General features: G+C 45.5%; 1 protein-coding gene across 1 annotated transcript in view; it reads right to left on the reverse strand.

Moving 5' to 3' along the window:
- Positions 1 to 24,082, reverse strand: part of MCF2L2 (MCF.2 cell line derived transforming sequence-like 2) — a 344,940-nt gene that overhangs the window by 206,737 nt on the left and 114,121 nt on the right. Inside the window, exons 8-13 of the mRNA XM_084847599.1 lie at positions 15,442 to 15,566; positions 12,154 to 12,268; positions 10,379 to 10,498; positions 8,649 to 8,840; positions 5,137 to 5,328; positions 4,054 to 4,231 (exon numbers count right to left, since the gene is read on the reverse strand). Of these exons, the coding sequence (XP_084703725.1) occupies positions 4,054 to 4,231; positions 5,137 to 5,328; positions 8,649 to 8,840; positions 10,379 to 10,498; positions 12,154 to 12,268; positions 15,442 to 15,566 (922 nt within the window). The remainder of the gene's footprint in view (positions 1 to 4,053; positions 4,232 to 5,136; positions 5,329 to 8,648; positions 8,841 to 10,378; positions 10,499 to 12,153; positions 12,269 to 15,441; positions 15,567 to 24,082) is intronic.

Below are 24,082 nucleotides of genomic sequence, written 5' to 3' on the forward strand. Positions count from 1 at the left end.
CTCCGTCCCCCATCCCCCCGCCTGCATTCAGTGAAGCTTTTGAAATTACTATGGCTCTGTGTACCTTCACATTTCCTCTGCTCCACAACCGCAGTTTCAAAGCATCAGGGCTAGCTCCTCTCCATTCTCCCAACCCCTCTGTTGCACAACTGCGCAATTTCAAAGCATCAGGGCTGGCTTCCCTCCATTCTCCTGACTCCTTTGCTCCACAACTGCGCAATTTCAAAGCATCAGGGCTGGCTTCCCTCCATTCTCCCGACCCCTCTGTTGCACAACTGCGCAATTTCAAAGCATCAGGGCTGGCTTCCCTCCATTCTCCTGACTCCTTTGCTCCACAACTGCGCAATTTCAAAGCATCAGGGCTGGCTTCCCTCCATTCTCCCGACCCCTCTGTTGCACAACTGCGCAATTTCAAAGCATCAGGGCTGGCTTCCCTCCATTCTCCTGACTCCTTTGCTCCACAACTGAGCAGTTTCAAAGCATCAGGGCTGGCTTCCCTCCATTCTTCTGACTCCTTTGCTCCACAACTGCGCAGTTTCAAAGCATCAGGGCTGGCTTCCCTCCATTCTTCTGACTCCTTTGCTCCACAACTGCGCAGTTTCAAAGCATCAGGGCTGGCTTCCCTCCATTCTCCTGACTCCTTTGCTCCACAACTGCGTAGTTTCAAAGCATCAGGGCTGGCTTCCCTCCTTTCTCCTGACTCCTTTGCTCCACAACTGCGCAATTTCAAAGCATCAGGGCTGGCTTCCCTCCATTCTCCTGACTCCTTTGCTCCACAACTGTGCAATTTCAAAGCATCAGGGCTGGCTTCCCTCCATTCTCCCGACCCCTCTGTTGCACAACTGCGCAATTTCAAAGCATCAGGGCTGGCTTCCCTCCATTCTCCTGACTCCTTTGCTCCACAACTGCGCAATTTCAAAGCATCAGGGCTGGCTTCCCTCCATTCTCCCGACCCCTCTGTTGCACAACTGCGCAATTTCAAAGCATCAGGGCTGGCTTCCCTCCATTCTCCTGACTCCTTTGCTCCACAACTGAGCAGTTTCAAAGCATCAGGGCTGGCTTCCCTCCATTCTTCTGACTCCTTTGCTCCACAACTGCGCAGTTTCAAAGCATCAGGGCTGGCTTCCCTCCATTCTTCTGACTCCTTTGCTCCACAACTGCGCAGTTTCAAAGCATCAGGGCTGGCTTCCCTCCATTCTCCTGACTCCTTTGCTCCACAACTGCGTAGTTTCAAAGCATCAGGGCTGGCTTCCCTCCTTTCTCCTGACTCCTTTGCTCCACAACTGCGCATTTTCAAAGCATCAGGGCTGGCTTCCCTCCATTCTCCTGACTCCTTTGCTCCACAACTGCGCAGTTTCAAAGCATCAGGGCTGGCTTCCCTCCATTCTCCTGACTCCTTTGCTCCACAACTGCGCAGTTTCAAAGCATCATGGCTGGCTTCCCTCCATTCTCCTGACTCCTTTGCTCCACAACTGCGCAGTTTCAAAGCATCAGGGCTGGCTCCTCTCCCCACTTCGGCACACAAACAACAAGCAAAGGAATTCTCCCGGCCCCTCTGCTCCTGTACTTGGCAAAGTGCAATTGAAGGCAATGAGTTACTTTGGGGTAGACATGTTTAGCCCTCTGCTCTCCCCACACTCCTGCCCCATGCAACTTTCCCTCCCACCAATCTGCGTCACTTCCACCAGCCCACGCCAAAGCCAGCTGACGTCACATGGACTCCCAAACTGCACTAAAGCTGCCGTGACAGGAAAATCCGTCACAAAATTAGTTTGAACAAAACCCAGATTTAGGGGAAGAAATGCCGTGCTACCGGCATGAGGAGAGGTGTGCGTCATCTGACATGATCGTCTTGGGGGTGGAGTAGAAACAGAGTAAAAGCCCCATGTAGACTGGCCCTAAGTTACAGCCCAGATGCACAGCAACACAGTGGGGAAGGTTCAAAATGGGGATCCAAAGGTGGGTTAAGCCCCCAGAATCTCAAGTGTCTTTGCATCTGCAGAAGATGCAGGGCAGAAACCCATGCCTGAACTGATATTTTCAAGAAGGGAGTCTGAGGAACTGCAGCAAATAGTGGTGTCCAGAGATGAATTCTAGACCCAACTGACAAACTGAAAACTAAACAAATCACCTGTTCTAGATGTTATGCATCTGAGAGTTCTTAAAGGACTCAAATGAAAAACTACTGATCTTCTACCAAATGGAGGATCGACAATTGTCTGATACATTCTTGTTCCCAGTGGTCCTAGGGGGAACTGAAACCTGAAACCATCACATTAGCTGTCAGAGCCCAATATGAAGGACTGCTAACAGACATTCTGTTAGCAGACATATCATCTTAAGATTCTGACTATGCAGACATCCTGAATACAACGTCCAATCATCCAGTTCTTTTCTCCTCCTATTCCCCTGCCCTGGCCAACCTGCTTTTTGTAACATCTTGTCTGAGTAAGAGATCTTGAGATCTTGAAAGCTTGCACATTTTTTGTGATCGCTGAGTTGGCCTCATAAAGGTATTACACTATGACCTAGTTCACAAGTATCAACAGCCCATGGTTTAAACAGCCCATGGGTTGTTGTGCAGGAGTGGGAGAGAGCGGCACATTGCTTCCTGTGCAACTGCAACTTCTGCTTTTAATGAACAACTTACAATTGGCTGGGTCACAGGTTGTTGAGCGTGTCAAGTGAATACGGAGTGCTGGGTTGTTTAGGGGCTAAATAACCCAGAGATTAATCCGTGGGTTGTTGTTGGATTAACCACTGGCTTCTTTAGGGGTTAAACTCAGCATTCCAGCTTCGCAGATCACGCTCAACAACCTATGAATGGGCCGATCGTAGGTTGTTGATTAAAAGCAGACGCAGCTGGCATGCTGCAGGTAGTGCGCTGTGCGCCCACTCTCTTCCACATGTCCCTTTCAGCCCAGGGGTTGTTTAAACCATGGGCTGTTGTTACAGGTGAACTGGTCTGAAATGGATTTGGATTTCTTCTTATAGCCAACATGGCCACTTTTGTTTTGTTTTTTGTAATAAAATACGTAACATGGCCCTAAGGTCAGCCTCTGTACTGAAGAACTGGAAAGTGACCAGTGTAATGCCACTTTTTAAAAAGGGAGCCAGGGGGTCCAGGAAATTACAGGCTCGTTCCCATAACTTTAGTAAATCGGTGGGAAGCATTATTAAGAGTAAAAAGATCAATCCTTGCAATTGGAAGTAGTCCAGCCCAGACCCAAGTTTACTACTTCAGTAAGAACCAGGCCTTCGTTGCAGAGTAAGTTTTCTCTAACCACATGAAACAGAAGAGAACTGCAAGCTTTAAATGGGACCTTTACGTGATACTAACAGGCATCTTCTTTTTACGACTAAAGCAGGCAAAGTAAGTAGGCAAAAATGAAACCAAAACAAGCACCTCAACTCCATACATGCATTCACCATTTGGTGGCTTTTCAGCCAGTTATCCTTCCCTGCTCCCCCCCACCCACCCCCTCCAGTAGGTCTTAAAGAATGGTGGTTGCTTATTCCAACATGCTGTGCCAGCCTTCAGAGTAGGAAAAACCGGTTCTGAGCCCAAATCACCCTCAGCATGGCAGACAACAGAATTGTTTTGAGGGGAGGGGTGCTCACATGCTTGTGCAACGGAAATGCACTTATCCTGGATCCCACCACCCCTGCAGTGCTGGCTCACATCAGGGAATCAGCACTGTACTGAACAGCTAGAGCAGGTCGAGACGGAGGAGAGACAGGCCTCCTTCCGTGCAGGCATCTCTCTCTCTTAGCCCTTTGACTCAAAAGTAAGGGACTTTTACTTACCCACATATTATCCCACTCTGTGCCTTACCTAATGTGCAAAACAGTATTTTTTTTAAACCAACCATGGGGTAACCAGGAAAAAATATATTTATCATAGTCCAACAGGTTTTGGATCCTAATGCTCCTTTATCAGGGAAGAAGGAAATTTCAAACCTGGATATGCTGATTCTTCAACCTCCTGTGCAGCTTCCCCCCCCCCCATTTTTGCTTGTCTCTTTCAGGGGTCCCTATTTGTTATTCCCTTACCTAATGTGACAGGCCGGATGCTTTTAGGCGACGCTCGCTTTGGTGATGACTCAGGATGTGGGGCAACAGGCTGCACGGGCCGGGTCTGCTTTGCTGACAGCTTCTTCAGACTCACTTGCCTCTTGTCAAACATTTCTTGTACATCCTCTAGTTTCTGTAGAACTCTTTGGGCATTGCTCTGGAAGAGGAAGATAGATGCAGAATATGTATTGGCAGGAGGCTCAGTATACCTCCAGAATGGAATACTTCCATCCCGAAGGGTTAATCGCTCTTCACAGCCAGATTCTAAGCACATCTGCATTGACTATCAATGGCTGCTACTCATTATGGCTCTATGCCACCTCCAGGGTTGGAGGCAGTATGCCTCTGAGTGCCAGTGGCTGGGGAGCAACATTGGGAGAGGGCTATTGCCGTCCTATCCTGCTTGTGGGCTCCCCAGAAGCATCTGGTTGGCCACTGTGGGAAAAGGCTATCGATGGCTACTAGTCTTGATGGCTATGCGCTACCTCCAGAACCAGAGGCAGTGAGCCTACATACACCAGTTGCTGGGGAACACGGGTGGGAGGGTGCCGTTGCGCTCATGCCCTGCTTGTGTTTTCCTGGCCAACAGCTGGTTGGCCATTGTGTGAACAGAATGCTGGACTAGATGGACCCTTGGTCTGATCCAGCAGTGCTCTTCTTACGTTCTTAAACACAATACTGGGACTACATAGGACAGGGGTGTCGAACCTCTTTCAGCCAAGGACTCGGTTTAATTCTGGGGAAGCTCTCGGGGGGCCTCACTGCAGCGGTGGGAAAGACTGAAGGCAAAAGCGGCTGGGCCAAAAATACCAGCATGTTTTAGCTTAAAGCTCTTACTTCTAGTAACTAAGCCTTAGGAGAGGCATTTCAGCCTTTCAAAAGGGAGGAAAACCTGGGCCCCCAAACGATCAGCAGTCAGGAAAGAGGGTGGGGCCATCTGGGGAACCCCAACTGACTGGACTTGGACCCCAGACAGGCCAGATTTGGCCTGTGGGCCTGAGGTTCAACACTCCTGATATAGGATTTCAGTCTGATCCAGTAGGGCTCTTCTTATGTTCTTACCTTTATCTCTGGGGTGAGAATCATATCAAACTGATTGTAGAACTCCTTTGCATTCAACAGCTGGTGGTCCTTGGCAGTTTCCAGGAATCTCTCTATGTCACAAAGTGCAGTTTCAGCTCCCTCTTGCGTCTGGCATTTGTCCACAGCTTGGGAAGCTAAGAGGTAGATTCCAGCTTCACACCATTGGCTAGCCTTGAAAGGGGTGGGTGGGGAAAGTGAGCTATTAAAATGTCAAATGGTGTGTTCCTCCAGTCTTCAAAATGCTTGGACTACACATACTCTAGGCAGGGGCACCATTTTGGGAGGGCAGCCAGCCCCCCCACCCCCGCCCAATGTTTCAAACTAAACACTATTATGCCTTAGGAGCAGTTGTCTTGGGTCAACTCACTGGTTCTATACACTGGCTCTGGGTAGAAGTATGACATCCCTGTAATAATGGGAGCAGGCAGAGAAACAAGATGTTTTCTGGGCCTGAGGCAAAGTGAGAGGCATAAGTGGATAAGCTGCATAAATACATAGCAGGGTTAGGAAATAAATAGCAGGGCTAGGCCATCAATCCTATCCCTTCTCGGATGCAGAATAATATGAGAATTTCATTTGATTCTTCAAAAGTCCTATTTCCTCTCCCAGCCAGAATACAGAAGCACAGGGAAATCTTAATGCAAAAACCATTTCAAAGAAATGGGTTGCTGTCAAACAAGTTGGTTTCCTATTGTGGGTTTGAGTTACTTCTTCTTTTGACTAAAAGCTGAAACTTCATGTACTGTGCATCCTTATTTGGTGTGTGTGCGTGCCTACTGTCCTTTATTATATTGCCATTGGTGCATTATACCCTCTGTTGGTTTAGGCAATTCTCTAACCAGCAGCTCCCCTGAGCAATCCTCCACCCCCAGGCCCCATGCACAGGATTTTAAAAGGCTATTTTTCAGTCGCTTTTAAGCCAAACCCACAAAGTGTTTTATTTAACTGATGGGAGCCTAAAAAGCTGCTTAAAGGTTCACTGAAAAGACCTGGGGCCAATCTTCACGGAAACGCATAGAGAAGCATTTTCAGCTTTTCTCCGCTTTTTCTTTGGTCTGTCAGCGGCACACGAAGCAAGAGAAGCCAAGCACTACCTAAAACCCAGCTTTTCTTGCTTTGTGTGCCACTCATGGGCCAAAGTGGATTCCATCATGAAAAACATCATCAACCCCATAGGTGCTGCTCAGAGAATGAGAGGGTTGTTCCCTGCCCCCGTCAACACTCCCCTGCTCAGGGAAGTTTACTGGAAGAGCTGAATTAAGCCCCTGTAGTTTACCCCACACCCCTCCCCTCTCATCCAGCATTGGGGTGAATCCCCATCCTGTATCCTTGAGAAAAAGCAAACCTCAGTTTATCCTTCCATGTCCCAATCCTAAACATAATAGTTACCGATGAGTAACTTCAACTTCCCCGTGTCATTTACTTTCACCATCCATTGGGAAATATGGGATCCAGCCGAACTTCATAAATCCGCTGCTTAAGACTGCATGGGGGCTAGATTTACTTCTTAATGGGGAGCGAAACTTACTACTGAGTAAACATGCCCAGGGCGCTTTTGGACACAGGCTTCCTTTCCCACTTTTTTCTCCCCTCCCCGTTAGCCTTTTTCAGTCATAAATACCAGCCTCTGATTAAGTCATTCACAATCACATCCCCGGTTTCTTCATTCACAACCCCACAATGGCGGTGTTTCGCCCATTTAACAGAATGCATTAACCTTCTTCATTCAGAAATAATAGCATCCCCAGTTCCTTCATTCACAACGATGGTGTTTCACCCCTTTGACAGAGTGCATTAAACTTCTTCATCCAGAAATACTAGCCAGTTTCCCTTGTGTGTGTGATTTTCCTGCCTGTGTGTGTATGTGTGGGGGGGGAGGCTTTCCTGCAGAAACAAGAATTTGGGGCAGGGGAAGCAGAGGCAGTGGTGGCAGCAGCAGCAGCTGCTGCCCTGCCAAGCGCTAGCAGAGGGAGGAAGCAACTGCAGCAGTAGTAACAATGATAACAACAACAGACACTGCTGTGGCAGCACCCCTAAGACCAGGTGAAGTTCGCCCATCCCTACTTCCAAGTAAGCATGATTACCCAGTGCTCAATGAATGAATATTTAAAGGGAGAGGCAGTGACTGAGCAGTTTTAAGAAAAAGGGCTGGCAAAGGAATTCTCCTGACCCCTCTGCTCCTATAGGCAAAGTGCAGTTCAGGGCAATGAGTTACTTCCAGGTAGACATTTAGCCCTCTGTTCTCCCCACGCCCTCGCCCCATGTGACTTTCCCTTCCACCAATCAGCGCTGCTTCCACCAGCCCGCAGTGAAGCCAGCTGAGGTCACACAGACTGCCAAATTGCACTGAAGCCTCTGTGACGGAAAAAAGTCACAAAATGAGCATGAAAAAGACCCGGATTTAGGGCAAGAAACGCCACGCTAGCTAAATGCATCATCTGACACAATTGACTTGGGGGCGGAGTAGAACCGGAGTAAAAACCTCGTGCTAACAAAGGAACATCTCTAAAGTAAGTTGTGCACGGCACACATCATGATTTTCACTCCCTGTGTTTTCCCCCTCTCCATCCTACCCTCTGCTCCTTTCTCTGGAGGTTGTCAGAGCAAATTCTGTACTGGTACAGATAGCTGCTGACATGGTACTGAAGGATATGGATTTTGGCCTCTAATACAGAATTTGGCCTTCTGGCTTGCAGCAGGAATCCAGTAAAGTACATTGAGCATCAAAATTAACACATCATGACCTTATGGAATTCACTGCCACAATGTGTGGTTCTGAATGATCTGGATCTGACAGTGCTTCAAGCACAATATACATTCTAGCTCACCCTTCCCCAAACTGGTGCCCTCCAGACGTTTTGGACTTCAGCTTCTATCAGCCCCAGTCAGCATGTCAGGATGCTGAGAGTTGTAGTCAAAACATCTGGGGGGCACCAGATTGGAGAAGGCTGCTGTAGATGATCAATTTCATCCACAATCATTCTAACATACCATGTAGACGTGGTGGCTCCGTTTCACACCGACACAACTGAGAATGACTGGTCCACTGTGCATTTGCACAAAAACACCTGCTCATCATCTTTATGAGGCAACAACTTTCACTAACAAAATCTGGAGCACATCACATGTCATTTAAAAGAGCGGGCAGGTTTCTAGTTCACATACAGAGAAACCTAAAAACTCCTGGCCGTTTCTGCCAAAGACAAAGACACCACTAAGAGCCTGGAAAGGGCTTCTCATGGTCTGGAAAAGACTGCTACAGTCAAGACTATTTTCAGTCCTTACACATCATCATTTCACCTGAATTTACCTGTTCTATTTATAGAACTTGGGGTTTCTGCTGGCAGGATTTGGGGGGCTTGATGCAGAGTTCTAAACCTTCGCGGCAATTGAAGTGGAAGAGTTTTCCGTAACCCAATATTGTGTTAATTTTAATTAATAAATTTTAATTAATTAACTGCTCCTGTATTCACTGGTCCCATGCATCTTACCTTATCTAATTGTTTGTGCAATTCTAGGGACTTCCCTAAAATATCGTATTTTTTCTTGGTCTCATTGGCAAAGTCATCGCAGATACGCCTGAGTTCAACACACTTTGGTCTAATGGAGTCAATTGCATAATGGTTGTTTTGGATCAGCTGGTCTCCATGGAGGGCTAATGACTGAGCTTTTTCCAAAGGCTCCTGTAAAAGATCAAAACATTAAAAAGGGTTAAGATGTATGTAATTCAAGCACACCAGGAATAAAGGCAACATTTTTGTCATCCACAGGCAAACCTGGAGCTACTGTTTCTTGTAAGACACATCCCTGCTTCTTATAAATGAAGATTGTTGGCTTGCTTGCAAGCACACTTTAGCCCTTCTGATATCCACAACCCAGACCCATGGAGTGCTTCAGTCACATCCAGTCCAAGTTGGCCCATGCAGCTGACAAGGAGAAATGTGGATCCGTGAAGTCCTCACAGCTGCGCAGTGAAAGCAGGAATGTATTCAGTAAAGGCATGGCTGTCCCCTGACTGGAGGGTGAAGTGTTGTCTCCTGTGTTGTGCCTTTAGAAGCAGCTTGAGTCTGTAGAAATCAGCAAGTGAAGCTTTTCAAGGCAGCATGGAGACAAGCATCACTGCGCGGCTAATGTTTGCAGATCAAGCTGCGGTTAAAGGAACTAGAGAAGGGACCAGTTAAAAAGTTGGCAAGACTAGCCAATGTGGTTGGCAACCCCTCTTTTCCTTATCACACTTCTTGTGCTCACAGCTGGGCACTACAGAGCCTGATCAGGAAGTTGCCCTCTGCACATCTCAGAGTCTAAAGCCTCCTTACCCTTACCCACAGACCTTTCCATGGTCTGCCCCATTCTCTTTCTTTCTGCCTTGATCTCCAATTATGCCCTGCCTATGGGTCTTCTATAGCTCTATCGCTCTCAGCAAAAGGCCCCCTTTTCTCTGAAAGTATTATGCCCATTCGCTGTTGATGCTCCTTATGTCTGGAACGCCTTCCTAAGCATACAGATTGTGGAGTCTCTCCCTTCAAATCTCTCCTGTGAACCCACTTTTTCCATGGAGCCTTTGGCCCTTAATATTCACCTCCTGTAATGAAACTCAAGTATGCATAACTAACTGCATGTGCTCACAATCATCCCTTGCGATCTTTGCCTCTTTCTCCCTTCCCCTCCCTATGTTGTCTCTGTCACAATGTGAATTTTAAGCTCCTTGAGGGCAGGGGCCTATCTTCTTTGCTTGTGGAACTCTGTAATGTGACACATAGGTTGAGGATACTGTCATTCTCTCTATTTCCAATCTTCAGGAGGACAGTGCCATTGCTTATGTAGCCAAACCTGCGCCACCCATGCACAAGAGGCAGGCAGGCTCAGGGGAATGCAAAGGATTGCAGAGGTGCAATTTTTAAGGGGAGAAAACTCTAAGCACCGGGGATGGGGGGGACATAAAACAGCCCAATGAGGACTAAGTGTGGTCAGTGGCCATGGAACGATGACTGACAGTTAAGGGGCAAAATAGAAATTGGGGGCAGGGCATGGGGGGTGGGAATGGAATGAAGTGGCTGGAATCCTGAACAGGAGCACTCCACACTGCAACATTGTGTTACAGATCCCACTTGTAATAAATAAAGAATAACAACAATTAATATTATTAATAAATCATCATAATATAATTTCTAGTAACAATGATTTATTCTGTCTTGTTTATAATGCCTATAAAAAGGCAAACCTGTCCTCTCTCTTCCAATTGCTTTCGTTCCTTCAGAATATGTTCCACACGGGAGACGCTGTCTCCAATATCTGTGAAACCCGCCTGTACTTCCATCAAGTTGTCCAGTGCCAGTTTGACCTATAAGGATAATGTGCATAAAAAGATGGGGAAAAATTAGCAACTGCCCTAAAATGCCTTGACAGTTACCAGTTTATAATCAAAGCTGTTTAGAGATAGTCATAGGAAATTCTTCTGCCCCTCTTCTCTTGTTGATAAATGTGAATGCTTTCCACCCATTAATATAATTGACATCATGAGCTTTTTCACACATTACATGGTAGGAAATCCAGACTTGCCATGGAGTATAACTTAAACTGTTCTGATTCTGTTTGTCAGCTGACTGTGGTAGATATACCAGCTAAATCACTGCTTAAACATCATGCTTTCATGGTACACATTAAATGTTTTACATGGGTCCATAAAACTAACGTTCATGCAGCAACCGTGTGTTTCAGTTGTGTATCTCATACAAGTTCATATTTTATGGAATCAGGACTGGTCACAACTGCCTGCTAAACTGTGAAAATATTCAAGGACTAGGACATATGTCCAGAGGAGGGGTCTAGAGAATATTCTATGGAGAAATGTTGAAGGCACTGGGTATGTTTAACCTATAGAAGAGACAGTTTACAAGTGATATGATGGCCATTTTCAAACACTTGAATGGCCGTCATGTAGAAGACAGAGCAAATTTGTTTCTGTTTCTCCGGAGGTTAGGACCTGAATCAATGTGTTTAAATTGCAAGAAAGGGAATTTCAACTAAATGTTAGGAAGAACATTCCTGATGATACAAGTCATTTGACATTGGAAGAGGCTGCCTTGGAGGCTGGTGAACCCTCCTTTGTGAACCTCCCATTTTAAGAGACCCATAATTGGCTCCATTCTATTAAAGTGGCCCAACCGTCTCCCAAGCATTCCAAAATTACATCTACATGCCTAGATTTCTTGGGCTGTTGCTCTTGCATTTACTGGACTGCTCCATTTTATCAGTATTCCCATCTCCAAGGAGATTCACAGCAGCTTTGAGGAATGAAACGGCTGTTTAGTTTGGGGAAAAACACACAGGGGTATTAAACTCTTCATTCCCCAGTGCTGCTTGTCTGATCAGATTTGGAACGCCCTGCACTTGCATTGAAACAAAAGCATAATTACTTTAATAATGAATCTTCTGTATAAAAGGCAGTTGGCCCTTAGGTCTGGAGTTTAAGAGGTACAGAACTGAGCGATTTCTGCCATTCTGTTGATTCTGCCTGGGATCAGGGCCATCCCTACCATGAGGCAGAGTGATGAAATCGTCTGTGGTAGCAGCAAGATGCTGGAGCAGAAAGCTGTATGCCACACAACCTGCCCTGCTCTCTCAAAGCTAGTCTGCTTGCCTGCACCTTCAGGTGAAGTGGAGGACACTATTTCATAGCCAGTGTTGAAGAAAGATTAAATTGCCCATTCAGTCAGACTTTTTTTTTTGTACATGGAATGGGAGAGAGCGCCATCTTGTTCTTCGCCTCAGGCAAAAAAAACTTCTTGAACCAGCCCTGCCTGGAATTCACTGGCTGACAGCTGGCAGGTTAGATTACACAATTCCATTTCTGTCTTCCTTACTTATGTATGTATTTTTCTGTAAATAAGACATACCGCCCTCAACAAATAGATGGAAATTACAATCAACAAGCACTTCACTGGGCCCCCAAAATAAAAGCATTAAAAATGGTAAGGAATACGCAAATAAAAATACCTCTCTGAAATCCTGCTCAAAGTGTCGGAGCTGCAAGCATTGTTCTAATTTTAGGTGGTGCTTGGACCAGAACTGATCAAACGCTCTTTCCGTTTCATCTAACTGAGCTAGCAACCTGTTGAGGCAATTAGAGAATGGCATTTGATCCTGAGAGGCATAGGCTTCTCTTAATTTCAGAGCACAGAGGTGAAGCAAACTAACACATTGATCTCTACCACTAAGGAGATAGCACAATTGCCAAAGAGACAGAGCCTAAATGAGGCACCATACTTCCCACCCATGTATACAAGCCTCTCCTGCTACAAAAGTCAGGGGGAAAGTGAGCAAGCAACAGCTGAGGGCATCATCTCCCCCATACTTTATCTCAGAGCTTGATTCATATTATATTCCTCATGTGAGAGCAACCCCACTATGTAAGGATCCTGTCAAGAATTCTGAAGGGTCTCCCATTGACAGGCAGAGAAAGTTGGAGATAGAAATCAAAGACACACAGGGGACACGTGACCCTCTCCACACATTGAAAGAAAATGTGAGGGTGGGGTCAGGAGCATACAGATTAACCCTGCCACCCAAGGATGATATGCCCCCTGCCCCCCACTCACACACAATCAGAACACTTCTTGGCCATTTCCATTCTATACATTTTTCAAAACATTACTCGGAATTATTAACACTGGAGGCAGCCTTCCGGACACAGATGTTAAAATGACCAGAGAGAGGTTTTACACTGGACCCTTTTCATTTGTGAGGTGCTGCTTTGGTGGTATTTTATTCCAAATGCAATGCTAGTCTGTGAACATACATTAATGAATATGGTGAAGTATCCGCTGTGTTTGAAGACAGGATACCCTGGAGAAGATGCTGATACTAGGGAAAGTGGAAGGCAAAAGGAAGAGGGGCCAACCAAGGGCTAGATGGATGGATGATATTCTGGAGGTGACAGACTCGACCTTGGGGGAGCTGGGGGTGGCGACAGCCGACAGGAAGCTCTGGCGTGGGCTGGTCCATGAAGTCACGAAGAGTCGGAAGCGACTGAGCGAATAAACAACAAATCCGCTATGTTTATAATGTGATCAAGGGCCACACACCAATGCATGGTGTTGTAACTGCAGGACGATTTTGAAATGTTACATGAGTTTCAACATTTATATTTATAGCATGACCACATGCCATAAGCCACAGTGCTATAAACGGCATAGTGCAATTGTGGGAGACATGAGAGGTCGCGCTACCAATTCAGTTTGCTTTGCTTTTCTTTTTAAAGTCTAGTACCTGCATGCGCACATTTTCAGCTATCCAGAATTGCAAGTTTAAAAATAAATTGTGTGGTTATTCACAGCTCCACAGCTGTGGAGTGAGAAATAGCCTCAAAAAATAATAATCACTGATTTCCTGCTCAGAAATTCCATCAATGTCCTTGCAAGGAAAGAGCAGGGAAAGGAAGAATGAGGAAAAGAAAGACATTGGGATTGGGGAAACGGTGGGGGGAAATGTCGCAAAACAGGTTCTATAGTGTAAAACCGCTCCCACTGTTAAGGGTTATAATACCATTAAATTGGAACACACATGACTTTGCAAATGCAATCACTGAAAAAATGGCCATAGAAGTAGTTTGAGGGAAAATGGAATATTGAGGGAGAAATCACATCTGGACAACAAGTTGGGGAGTGCATCGTGTGTTGTGTGAGTAAGCCAGACATTACCATACCGGAATAAAATACTAGTGTAGATTGACCCATAATTATACGTTCAGCATCTCAACACATAGCCTGACCCAGCAGTTTCTTATGGGTGCAAGAGAACTCTGAAATTCATTATCTATTTACATTGCAACTCTTATACACACTTACCTAGGAATAAGTCCTGATGAACTCAGTGGGGCATATGTCTGAGCAGATATATATAGAACTGCACTGTTTATTTATTTCCTGCTTCTCATGTTCAGCTGGAGGATCAGGAACTGGAAAATAATTCCTCGTTGACCCTCTTTGCTATACCTCACTGGAGCCCAACCCAGCACAGTTGTTTAAATGTCAGACAAAATGTTTCTGAAAACAATAACCAGTCACTGACTCTGTAACATAGCAAAACAATGCACTGAGAAACCCTTCACTGAGCTTCTGTGACCAACTAGGGTGGCCAGATGCAAACTGGGCAAGCTATAGCTACTGAAATTCCCTCTTCCACCCAGCTACTAAAGGTTCAAGAGCCCTGTCCTCTTTTATGCCTGTCCACCCTATGATCAATCCTTTGGATCCTGCCTAGTTCAGCTCCATGTTATAAACAATGAAATGGGCCTATGGGTGACCACCGCAAATGCTCTTCAAATATAGCTTTTTCTGTTTTCGCAATGTAATGTTGACTATAATCCCAAGAACAAACTTTGTGACTTTGCTTGAGAATCTCCCCACTTTCCTCACCTCAACTGTACTGAAATCTCTTTGCTCATCACTATTGAACTGGCACCCCTGGGAGACAAGCCTTTCAGATTTGAGTAGCACAACGCAAAGAAGATCATATCAAAGAAATGAGATAGGCTGAAGGAAAATTCCTTAAAGCAAGGGAGTATAGTAAGGCAAGGTTGGGAATGTGGTAGGGTTTGCTCCCTCCCCTACATGATTCCCTCACCCCCACGGTAAAAGTGAAAGGGATAAACGTGTGGATGAAATCCACAAGGCTGCACTGCTATGTCTACTTTTGGCTTTTAGTATGCTCCTCAAGTTAAGATAGCTCTTTCTCCCACTTGTAAATATGGAAGAACAGGAAGCCCTTTGTGAGTGGTTCCTTGCTTTGTTCTCTCCTCCCAGACTTTTCTGATTCCACATGCAGACATCCGGTAGAAGAAACCGTGAGAGAAGGAGGGGTGATGAACACTGTTCTTCTGCTGCAGAACATGTGCTGAGGGTGCTTCCAGACGGAAGGCTCTTAGCACTACCAGTTAGAAGGCACTGTGCAACTGTTATCTCTTTTTCTCCTTAACAGATTTTCTGTGTTAAGGAAAAAGACTGAAGAGCAGTAAGTAAACACAGGAGGGTCACGGGTAGAAGAGGACGTCTGGAATGCCCGTAAACGTCCACGAATGAGGAAAGATGATGGTGCCATAAAAGCCTCATCCGGAAGCACCCTGAATTTTAGCCACATGTTACGAGTACATTCTTTCTTTTTAAAAAAAAGAATACAAGCAGATATATGCACGATCTAAATCATTATTCAGATTGCAACTGAAGATAAGTTCACATTTCTCTAGTCAGCAAAACCGGTTAGTTAAATCTTGATCTCTTCTCCAACCTTTCTACAGTCGCCACGTTTTCAAGCTCATCGGGGCTCAGTTTGCTGGTGGCACTTCGTGTGACAGGCTCTCTGATACAAGTCAGTAGTGTGGCCCCCTGCTTCACGGCTAGTTTCAGCTCATCCTGTTCAGAGTCAAAGAGAGAGAAGAAACGTGTATTTCATCAGAATGTACTGTAACACCTGTCAGAAGCTGCTGAAGCCAGACCAAAGGAGCATCGGACCTGTGTTCTGCTGCTCTCTCTAGTGAGCCACTGAGGAATATACAGGTCAAAACATTACCTTGGTCAGTTTTTCCCAACTGGGTGCCCTCCAACTACTACAAGGACTACAACTCCAATCACTCCAGCTAGCACAGCCCATGTCTTGCTTGCTAGGGATGATGGGAGTGATAGCCAACACATCTGGAGATTGGAAGTGTTCCTAGGTTCCACCCACCCAGGCCAACCATGGGCTCTCTCTGACCTGATAGGATGGCCATGTGTCCTACTTTACAGAGGACAGTCCTCTATTTCAAGTTGTTCTCTAACTGAAGGGCTGAAGTTCAATTCTGGTTTAAAGATAAAGAACCATAAGAAGGAAGAGTGGAGGCCTTGTATTTCCCCATCCACAATTAGCACCTGGATAGCAGATAGAGCAGCAGACACACAGTTCACCTGGTCATGATCCTCCCAACTGCGGTGGAATGGATTGTATTTCTATTTAAATTATAGTCACTATTTCTAAAGTTGTGTCTATACATATAAATTAGCATGTGCAAATGCTATTTAAATCTGTGTCCTCTTTTGTTCTCTTTTTTGGCCATGCATAAGTGGCCACCCTAGACCTGAAAGGGCTATAAAGGCTTGTAGGTCCATCTGGTACTTTTCCTGTGCAGCAATGCACAGTATTTACTGTCTTATTCCTAGTGTTTCTCTCTTGATTCCTGGGCCCAATCTACATGGAAACAAACAAACAAACAAACAAACAGAATGAAATGAGCTTTCTGGTTATATCTGGATTTTCATGAAATCGCTTTGGTCCATCAGCAGTACACAAAGCAAGAAAAGCAGAGTATACACTACCTAAAAACTAGATTTCACGGGTCATGCAGCACTTGAAACTTCAGGTGGACAGAATCCAGGGAATAGAACTGAACATCATCAACCCCATAGGTGCTGCTCAGTGAATGAGAGAGGCTTGTTCCCCGCTCCTGTCCACACTCCCCTGCTCAGGGAAGTTTACTGGAAGTGCTGAATTAAGCCCCTGTAGTTTACTCCACACCTCTCCCCTCTCATCCACCATTGGGATATTGTGAATTCTTGAAACAGCGCTACTGTGATATTCTGAATGGGAAAAACAGGCTACAAAATGTGAATGGGTGAAGCATCTACTGCGCTATTGCGAATTCCTCCAACAAAACTGCTTCAATACTTTGATACTGTGAATGGGGAAAAGAGGCTAGATATTGTGAATGGGAAAGCAGCTCTACTGTGAATGGGGGGGGAAGGGAATGGGTGAAAAAAGGGGGTGGCCCCACCGCTTGACCAAGTCACTGCCGGGTCACAGTCAGGTCACAGAAACAGGCACACCCAGGATTTAATGTGGGGGGACGGGGCACACTGCAGCAGAACCGCGCGGGAGCCACGTTTAAGGAAAAAAGACATACTGAAAGGACTTTTTGAAAATGCGCCTTTTCCAGAGGGAAGCTGTGGGGTTGCTGCAGATTGGCGATTATGTCATCTGTTGTGAACGACCCCGATGTGCTGTCGCTCTGCACTAAATTGGCTGTGTAGACTGGGCCCTGGTTGCAAGCTGCTGGCTCCCACTCAGTAATTGCACTGTCCCTTTGACTCTACAAAGTCTCCCAGGTCACGTTTGCTCTATAGTATGAGCAAGGAGCATATCCTCCAACTGTTCCTATTTACAAAGGACAGTCCTGATTTCCTGATTTCTGTGCCTAGGAAATCATTGTCCCTGCTTTCACCTTTTGTTGAGAATTTGTTTTGTTAGGTGTTCACTCTTCCAGGAGAGTGCTCTGCCTTCTCTTCCATCCCCCTCACTGACCCAGCCACTAATTATCCAAACAGTAAATGTGTCAGAGGGTGCAATCTTATGCATGTTTAGACAGAAAAAAAGTCCTACAATTCCCAGCATGACACAGCCACCATGGCTGCCCGGAGGAATGGTGGGAGTTGTAAGACTTTTCTGTCCAAAAGTGCATAGGATTGCACCTTGAATGTGTATGAATTGCAGCAGTTGATCTATAATAAGGACAAGCAGATCTACTGTGAGATTAGTAAACATTCTTCCATTAAAAAAAATGAAATGGCTTACTAACATACGGTGCTTTAGAAGCTAGTGCATTTAAAGAATAAGTACCACAGGCAAAGAAGAGCCTTCAGAAATATTTAATAGTATGTCTGAGCCCCCCCTTCATGGATCACTGCCTTGTTGTGGCGAAGGGGCTTGCGTAACTCAATGAAGCCATAAGCTATGCCGTGCAGGGCCACCCAAGACGGACAGGTCATGGCAGAGAGTTCTGACAAAATGTGGTCCACTGGAGAAGGAAATGGCAACCCACTCCAGTATTCTTGCCAAGAAAACCCCATGGAACGTATCACAAGGCTAAAAGATATGACGCCGGAAGATGAGCCCCTCAGGTCGGAAGGTGTCCAATATGCTACTGGGGAAGAGCAGAGGGTATTTCCAAGTAGCGCCAGAAAGAGTGAAGCGGCTGGGCCAAAGCCGAAAGGACACTCAGCTGTGGATGTGTCTGGTGGTGAAAAGAAAATCCGATGCTGTAAAGAACAATATTGTTTAGGAACCTGGAATGTCAGATCAATGAATCAAGGTAAGCTGGAGGTGGTCAAACATGAGATGGCAAGATTGAACATCGACATCTTGGGAATCAGCGAACTAAAATGGACAAGCCTGGGCGAATTTAATTCAGGTGACTATCATATCTACTATTGTGGGCAAGAATCCCTTAGAAGAAATGGAGTAGCACTCATAGTCAACAAAAGGGTGGGAAAAGCAGTACTGGGGTACAATCTTAAAAACGATAGAATGATCTCAGTACGAATCCAAGGCAAACCATTCAACATCACAGTAATTCAAGTCTATGCCCCAACCACTGAGGCCGAAGAAGCTGAGGTTGATCAGTTCTATGAAGACCTACAACACCTTCTAGAACTAACACCAAAAAAAGATGTCCTCTTCATCATAGGGGATTGGAATGCTAAAGTAGGAAGTCAAGAAATCACCGGGATAACAGGCAGGCATGGCCTTGGTGTACAAAATGAAGCAGGACAAAAGCTAATAGAGTTTTGCCAAGAGAACATGCTGATCATAGCAAACACTCTTTTCCAACAGCACAAGAGGCGACTCTACACATGGACATCACCAGATGGTCAATATCGAAATCAGATTGATTATGTCCTTTGCAGCCAAAGATGGAGAAGCTCCATACAGTCAGTAAAAACAAGACCTGGAGCTGACTGTGGCTCAGATCATGAGCTGCTTCTTGCAAAATTTCAGCTTAGATTGAAGAACGTCGGGAAAACCACTAAACCGTTCAGGTATGACCTAAATCATATCCCTGATGAATATACAGTGGAGGTGAGGAATAGATTTCAGGGATTAGACCTGATAGACAGAGTGCCTGAGGAACTATGGACGGAGGTCCGTAACATTGTTCAGGAGGCAGCAACGAAATCCATCCCAAAGAAAAAGAAATGCAAGAAAGCAAAGTGGCTGTCTGATGAGGCTTTACAAGTAGCTGAGGAAAGAAGGGAAGCGAAAAGCAAGGGAGAAAGGGGAAGATATACCCAACTGAATGCAGAGTTCCAGAGAATAGCAAGGAGAGACAAGAAGGCCTTCTTAAATGAACAATGCAAAGAAATCGAGGAAAACAACAGAATGGGAAAGACTAGAGATCTCTTCAAGAAAATTGGAGATCTCAAGGGAACTTTTTGTGCAAAGACGGGCATGATCAAGGACAAAGAAGGCAGGGACCTAACAGAAGCAGATGAGATTAAGAAGAGGTGGAAAGAATACACAGAAGAACTATACAGGAAAGATCTGAATGTCCCTGATAGCCATGATAGTGCGGCCACTGAACTTGAGCCGGACATCCTAGAGAGTGAAGTCAAGTGGGCCTTAGGAAGCATTAGTAACAACAAAGCTAGCGGAGATGACAGTATTCCAGCCGAGCTATTTAAAATCCTAAAAGATGATGCTGTTAAAGTGCTGCATTCAATATGCCAACAAATCTGGAACACTCAACAGTGGCCACAAGACTGGAAAAGGTCAGTTTACATTCCAATTCCAAAGAAGGGCAACGCCAAAGAGTGTTCAAACTACCGCACAATTGCGCTCATTTCACATGCCAGCAAGGTGATGCTCAAAATCCTACAAGCTAGGCTTCAGCAGTATGCGAACCGAGAACTACCGGAAGTACAAGCTGGGTTTAGAAGAGGCAGAGGAACTAGAGATCAAATCGCCAACATTCGCTGCATCATGGAGAAAGCAAGAGAATTCCAGAAAAACGTCTATTTCTGCTTCATTGAGTACGCTAAAGCCTTTGATTGTGTGGATCACAACAAACTGTGGCAAATTCTGAAAGTGATGGGAGTACCAGTCCACCTTACCTGTCTCCTGAGAAACCTGTACGAGGGTCAACAAGCAACAGTAAGAACCAGACATGGAACAACCGATTGGTTCAAAATTGGGAAAGGAGTACGACAAGGCTGCATATTGTCACCCTGCTTATTTAACTTATATGCAGAGTACATCATGTGAAATGCCGGGTTGGATGAATCAGAGGTCGGAATTAAGATTGCTGGGAGAATTATCAACAACTTCCGATATGCAGACGATACCACCCTAATGGCAGAAAGCGAAGAGAATCTAAAGAGCCTCTTGTTGAGGGTGAAAGAGGAGAGTGCAAAAGCTGGTTTGAAACTCAACATTAAAAAAACTAAGATCATGGCATCTGGCCCCATCACTTCCTGGCATATAGAAGGGGAAGAAATGGAAGCAGTGACAGATTTTACTTTCTTGGGTTCCAAGATCACCGCAGACGGTGACTGTAGCCATGAAATTAAAAGACGCTTGCTCCTTGGGAGGAAAGCTATGGCCAACCTAGACAGCATAGTAAGAAGCAGAGACATCACCTTGCCGACAAAGGTCCGTCTAATCAAAGCTATGGTTTTCCCAGTAGTAATGTATGGCTGTGAGAGCTGGACTATAAGGAAGGCTGAGCGCCGAAGAATTGATGCTTTCGAACTGTGGTGCTGGAGAAGACTCTTACGAGTCCCCTGGACTGCAAGGAGGTCAAATCAGTCCATCCTAAAGGAAATCAACCCTGAGTGCTCATTGGAAGGACAGATAATGAAGCTGAAGCTCCAATATTTTGGCCATCTAATGCGAAGAGAAAACTCCCTGGAAAAGACCCTGATGCTGGGAAAGACTGAAGGCAAAAGGAGAAGGGGACGGCAGAGGATGAGATGGCTAGATAGCATCACGGATGCAATGAATATGAACTTGAGCACGCTCTGGGAGAGAGCGCAGGACAGGAAGGCCTGGCGTGCTATGGTCCATGGGGTCACGAAGAGTCGGACACGACTGAACGACTGAACAACAACAACAACAACAACAACGTCTGAGCCCCATTGGCACAATCAAGGTTGGGCCTGAGGTGGGAGCGCATCTACCATCTCATGTTGACCTAACGGGTTTTCAATAGGGCTGCAAGCCAATTATTTTTAAAAACATAAATTAATCATTGGGTTGAATAAACAATATTTCTGAATCAAGAACAATATTTTCTTTGTTTTTTGATGATGCACACATGTATCATAGCAGACAGGCATTATACCTTCTGTGTGTAGGAGAAGAGCGAATGTCTTTGCTGTCCAATTAATTAGGGCCAGCCTTCCCCAGCCTGGTGCCCTCAGATATGTTGGACTGCAACTCCCATTATTCTCAGCCAAGAACCATGGGAGTTGCATCATCTGCGAATGATGGGAGTTGCAGTCCAACACATCTGGAGGGTACCAGGTTGGGGAAAGCTGAATTAGGGGGACCTTATTAGTTTATTTAAGTTTTTAAGGGTGCAATCCTGTACATGTTTAGATGGAAAAGAAGTTCTAAAACTCCCAGCATTCCCCAGCCAGCCATAAACAAACATAGGATTACATCCTAAATCTAACAAAGTAACCCATTAAAAGTATATAGTTTTACTCTACTTTACACATTTGAAAAGATATACCTTAAATTAACAAAAGTGAAGGGGGATGATTCATTTTTTCACCTCCATACATGGGGAGTAGGGGAATGACATGGAGCTAGAAGTAGGAAAACTTCATGTCCAAAGCAACACAAGTGGAAGGGAATGGGAGCATCTCTACACCAGCCTAAAATCCCGCATTTAAAATGGGGCTTTCTGCTTCCATTTTAAATGCAGGATCACCACGGACTCCCTTTACACTTGCTTCCTCCCCGCATTTCCCCCTTGTCTGAGTCTTCCATATGTTTCATTACACAGCTGCTAGACGGCACTGTGGTCTGGCTCCTTTTATTGTGACTTTCCTCTTTTCACGAGGGAACTCAAGCAGAACTCAAGTGTGGAAATTTGATAGCTCATTATCTCCGATCTCTAAAAAAATGGAATAAAGATCATTTAGTGCAGGAGACACCCTGGAGGTTGACAACGTCATCTAATGGACCCCCAAACTTCCGCGAGTAACCAATCTCAATAGCAGGATAAAAGCTCTGTGTGAAGAAGCCCTGGGAAGGATGCAGCACAGAGCTGGATCATCCCCATAGTTTTTAGAACTTCTGGTGTCCTCCTTGTGTATTTTGCAAAGCAGTTTGGATCTGATTGTAGTGCGAATCTTTTGTACCAATGACACTGGCAATAAATGGATTATAAAACTGTCCTGAAACACATTTTTAAAACCATAAAGGGATTTCCCTGAAAAGGCTTTTATTGGCTTCCCACAACATAGCGTCATCTGCTGCTCATACATCAATTCTCCCTCCAACGCTTTACAAGGCAGCGCAAGGCAAGAGGTTGTTTTTATAGCAAAGCGTTGGCAGTGACTACCTGTATTATTTTAATAATGCTCAACCAAAAAGAGCAGCACTGAGTGGGTGCAATAAATATCTGAAAACACTTGGAGGAGCTTCTGGAAGACCCCCTGAAGACAAAGGGACTTAGTCCAAGAATAGAAAGAAAAAATACTGGAGAATTGCATCGGCCTGATATACAGCAGAAACAAGTTGTGGTTCAGTGCTTTGCTATGAAGCTACAGGCTGCATCAGGCCTACTTGTCACCCCATCCCTCTGCCTCTTCTCCTCTCCCTGCCTCTGTACACCTTTCTCTTATTCTTGTAGCAGCTGCTGGTGTATTCTTGAACTTTCACGTGAGGGTGGGGCTTGCCTTTAAAGGTGAGGTGGCTGAGGGTTTGTTTTCTTTAACAGGAAAATAAAAAGCTTTGCTGCCCTTGGCAGCCCAGCAGCATTCGTTTTGTAATGCTCCATGGGAATGGCCCTACGTCATTGTTCCAAAGGGTATTGTAACAAAGTCAGTTTATGCTTCATGGATCTTCAAGAACAGAGCCTAGTAGGAGAGCTGTCTGTGGAGAGGTGGGCCAGAAACACAGACAGGGTTCTGGAAGTACGACGGCCTTCGTGTGTGTAGGGCGGAGTTTCAAGAAGGGAGTCCTAGTTTGTGTTCCAGAAGCAGAACAAGTAAAGCATGTGTTGTGTTCCTCAACCGGATCGCTGTCCTTTCTGAAAAATAACCTGACTGGCTAAGCTGTTGGAATAGGTCAAAAGTAACATAACAGTATCCTCGGGAGGGGTCAAAGGCCGCCCCCCATTAAAACAAGAGGGGAAATAACCCCCGGTCACCTGGAAAGTCGTCAAATATTCTCCAAACTTTTGTTGGGGTGAATGGTCCTGCAAAAGTGGTGGTGGTAGTGGTGGGGAATATTTGGCCCAGCCACAGCCAACGTACACACAGTGGTATAGTGCTAAAGTTTGAAGTGCAGGTGCTCATTATGACGATCTCTATAGCTATGGCCCCAAGGAGAGGACAAAAAATCAGGCAGTTGTGTTGATCCATATTAAAAAAATCAGTTTTCCAGTTTTCATCTCCATCAGGAGTGGGTCTTTTGTAATGGGAATGGGTCTTAATTGCCTATTCAAGACCAAGCCTCCCCAAAATACTTCCCATTACAACAGGGAACAATATATTGTTGCTGGGAAAACACGTTCTCCACAGCTACTGTGAGGACTGCTGCTCAGTTCAGAGGGAACAGGGAAGTCTGAGGTGGGGTGCGGCAGGTGATTTCAACACCCTTGCTGATAAAAAAGTGCCAGTGCTGCGTCCTTGTGAGCCTGGCTCCACTACACCACTGTGCACACACACGCGCACATCATAGTGAGATACGGCGGCCTAAATGAGCATCGATGGCTAGCGCATGAAGCAACTGTAAGAGGTAAGTGATGTAACGCCTTCTTGCAACAGATGAGGGTCCATATCACCCAATAATAATCAAGTAAACTTGTATTTGAGGCCGTGATATGGCCTTTCTGCCCTTCAGATGCGAATTGGTTATTGTCCACGTCTCAGAGCACATATGTTTCAGA

Source organism: Heloderma suspectum, chromosome 3 (assembly GCF_057233095.1).
Source record: "Heloderma suspectum isolate Gila_16-S chromosome 3, 16-S_ref, whole genome shotgun sequence".
NCBI classification, from domain to species: domain Eukaryota; kingdom Metazoa; phylum Chordata; class Lepidosauria; order Squamata; family Helodermatidae; genus Heloderma; species Heloderma suspectum.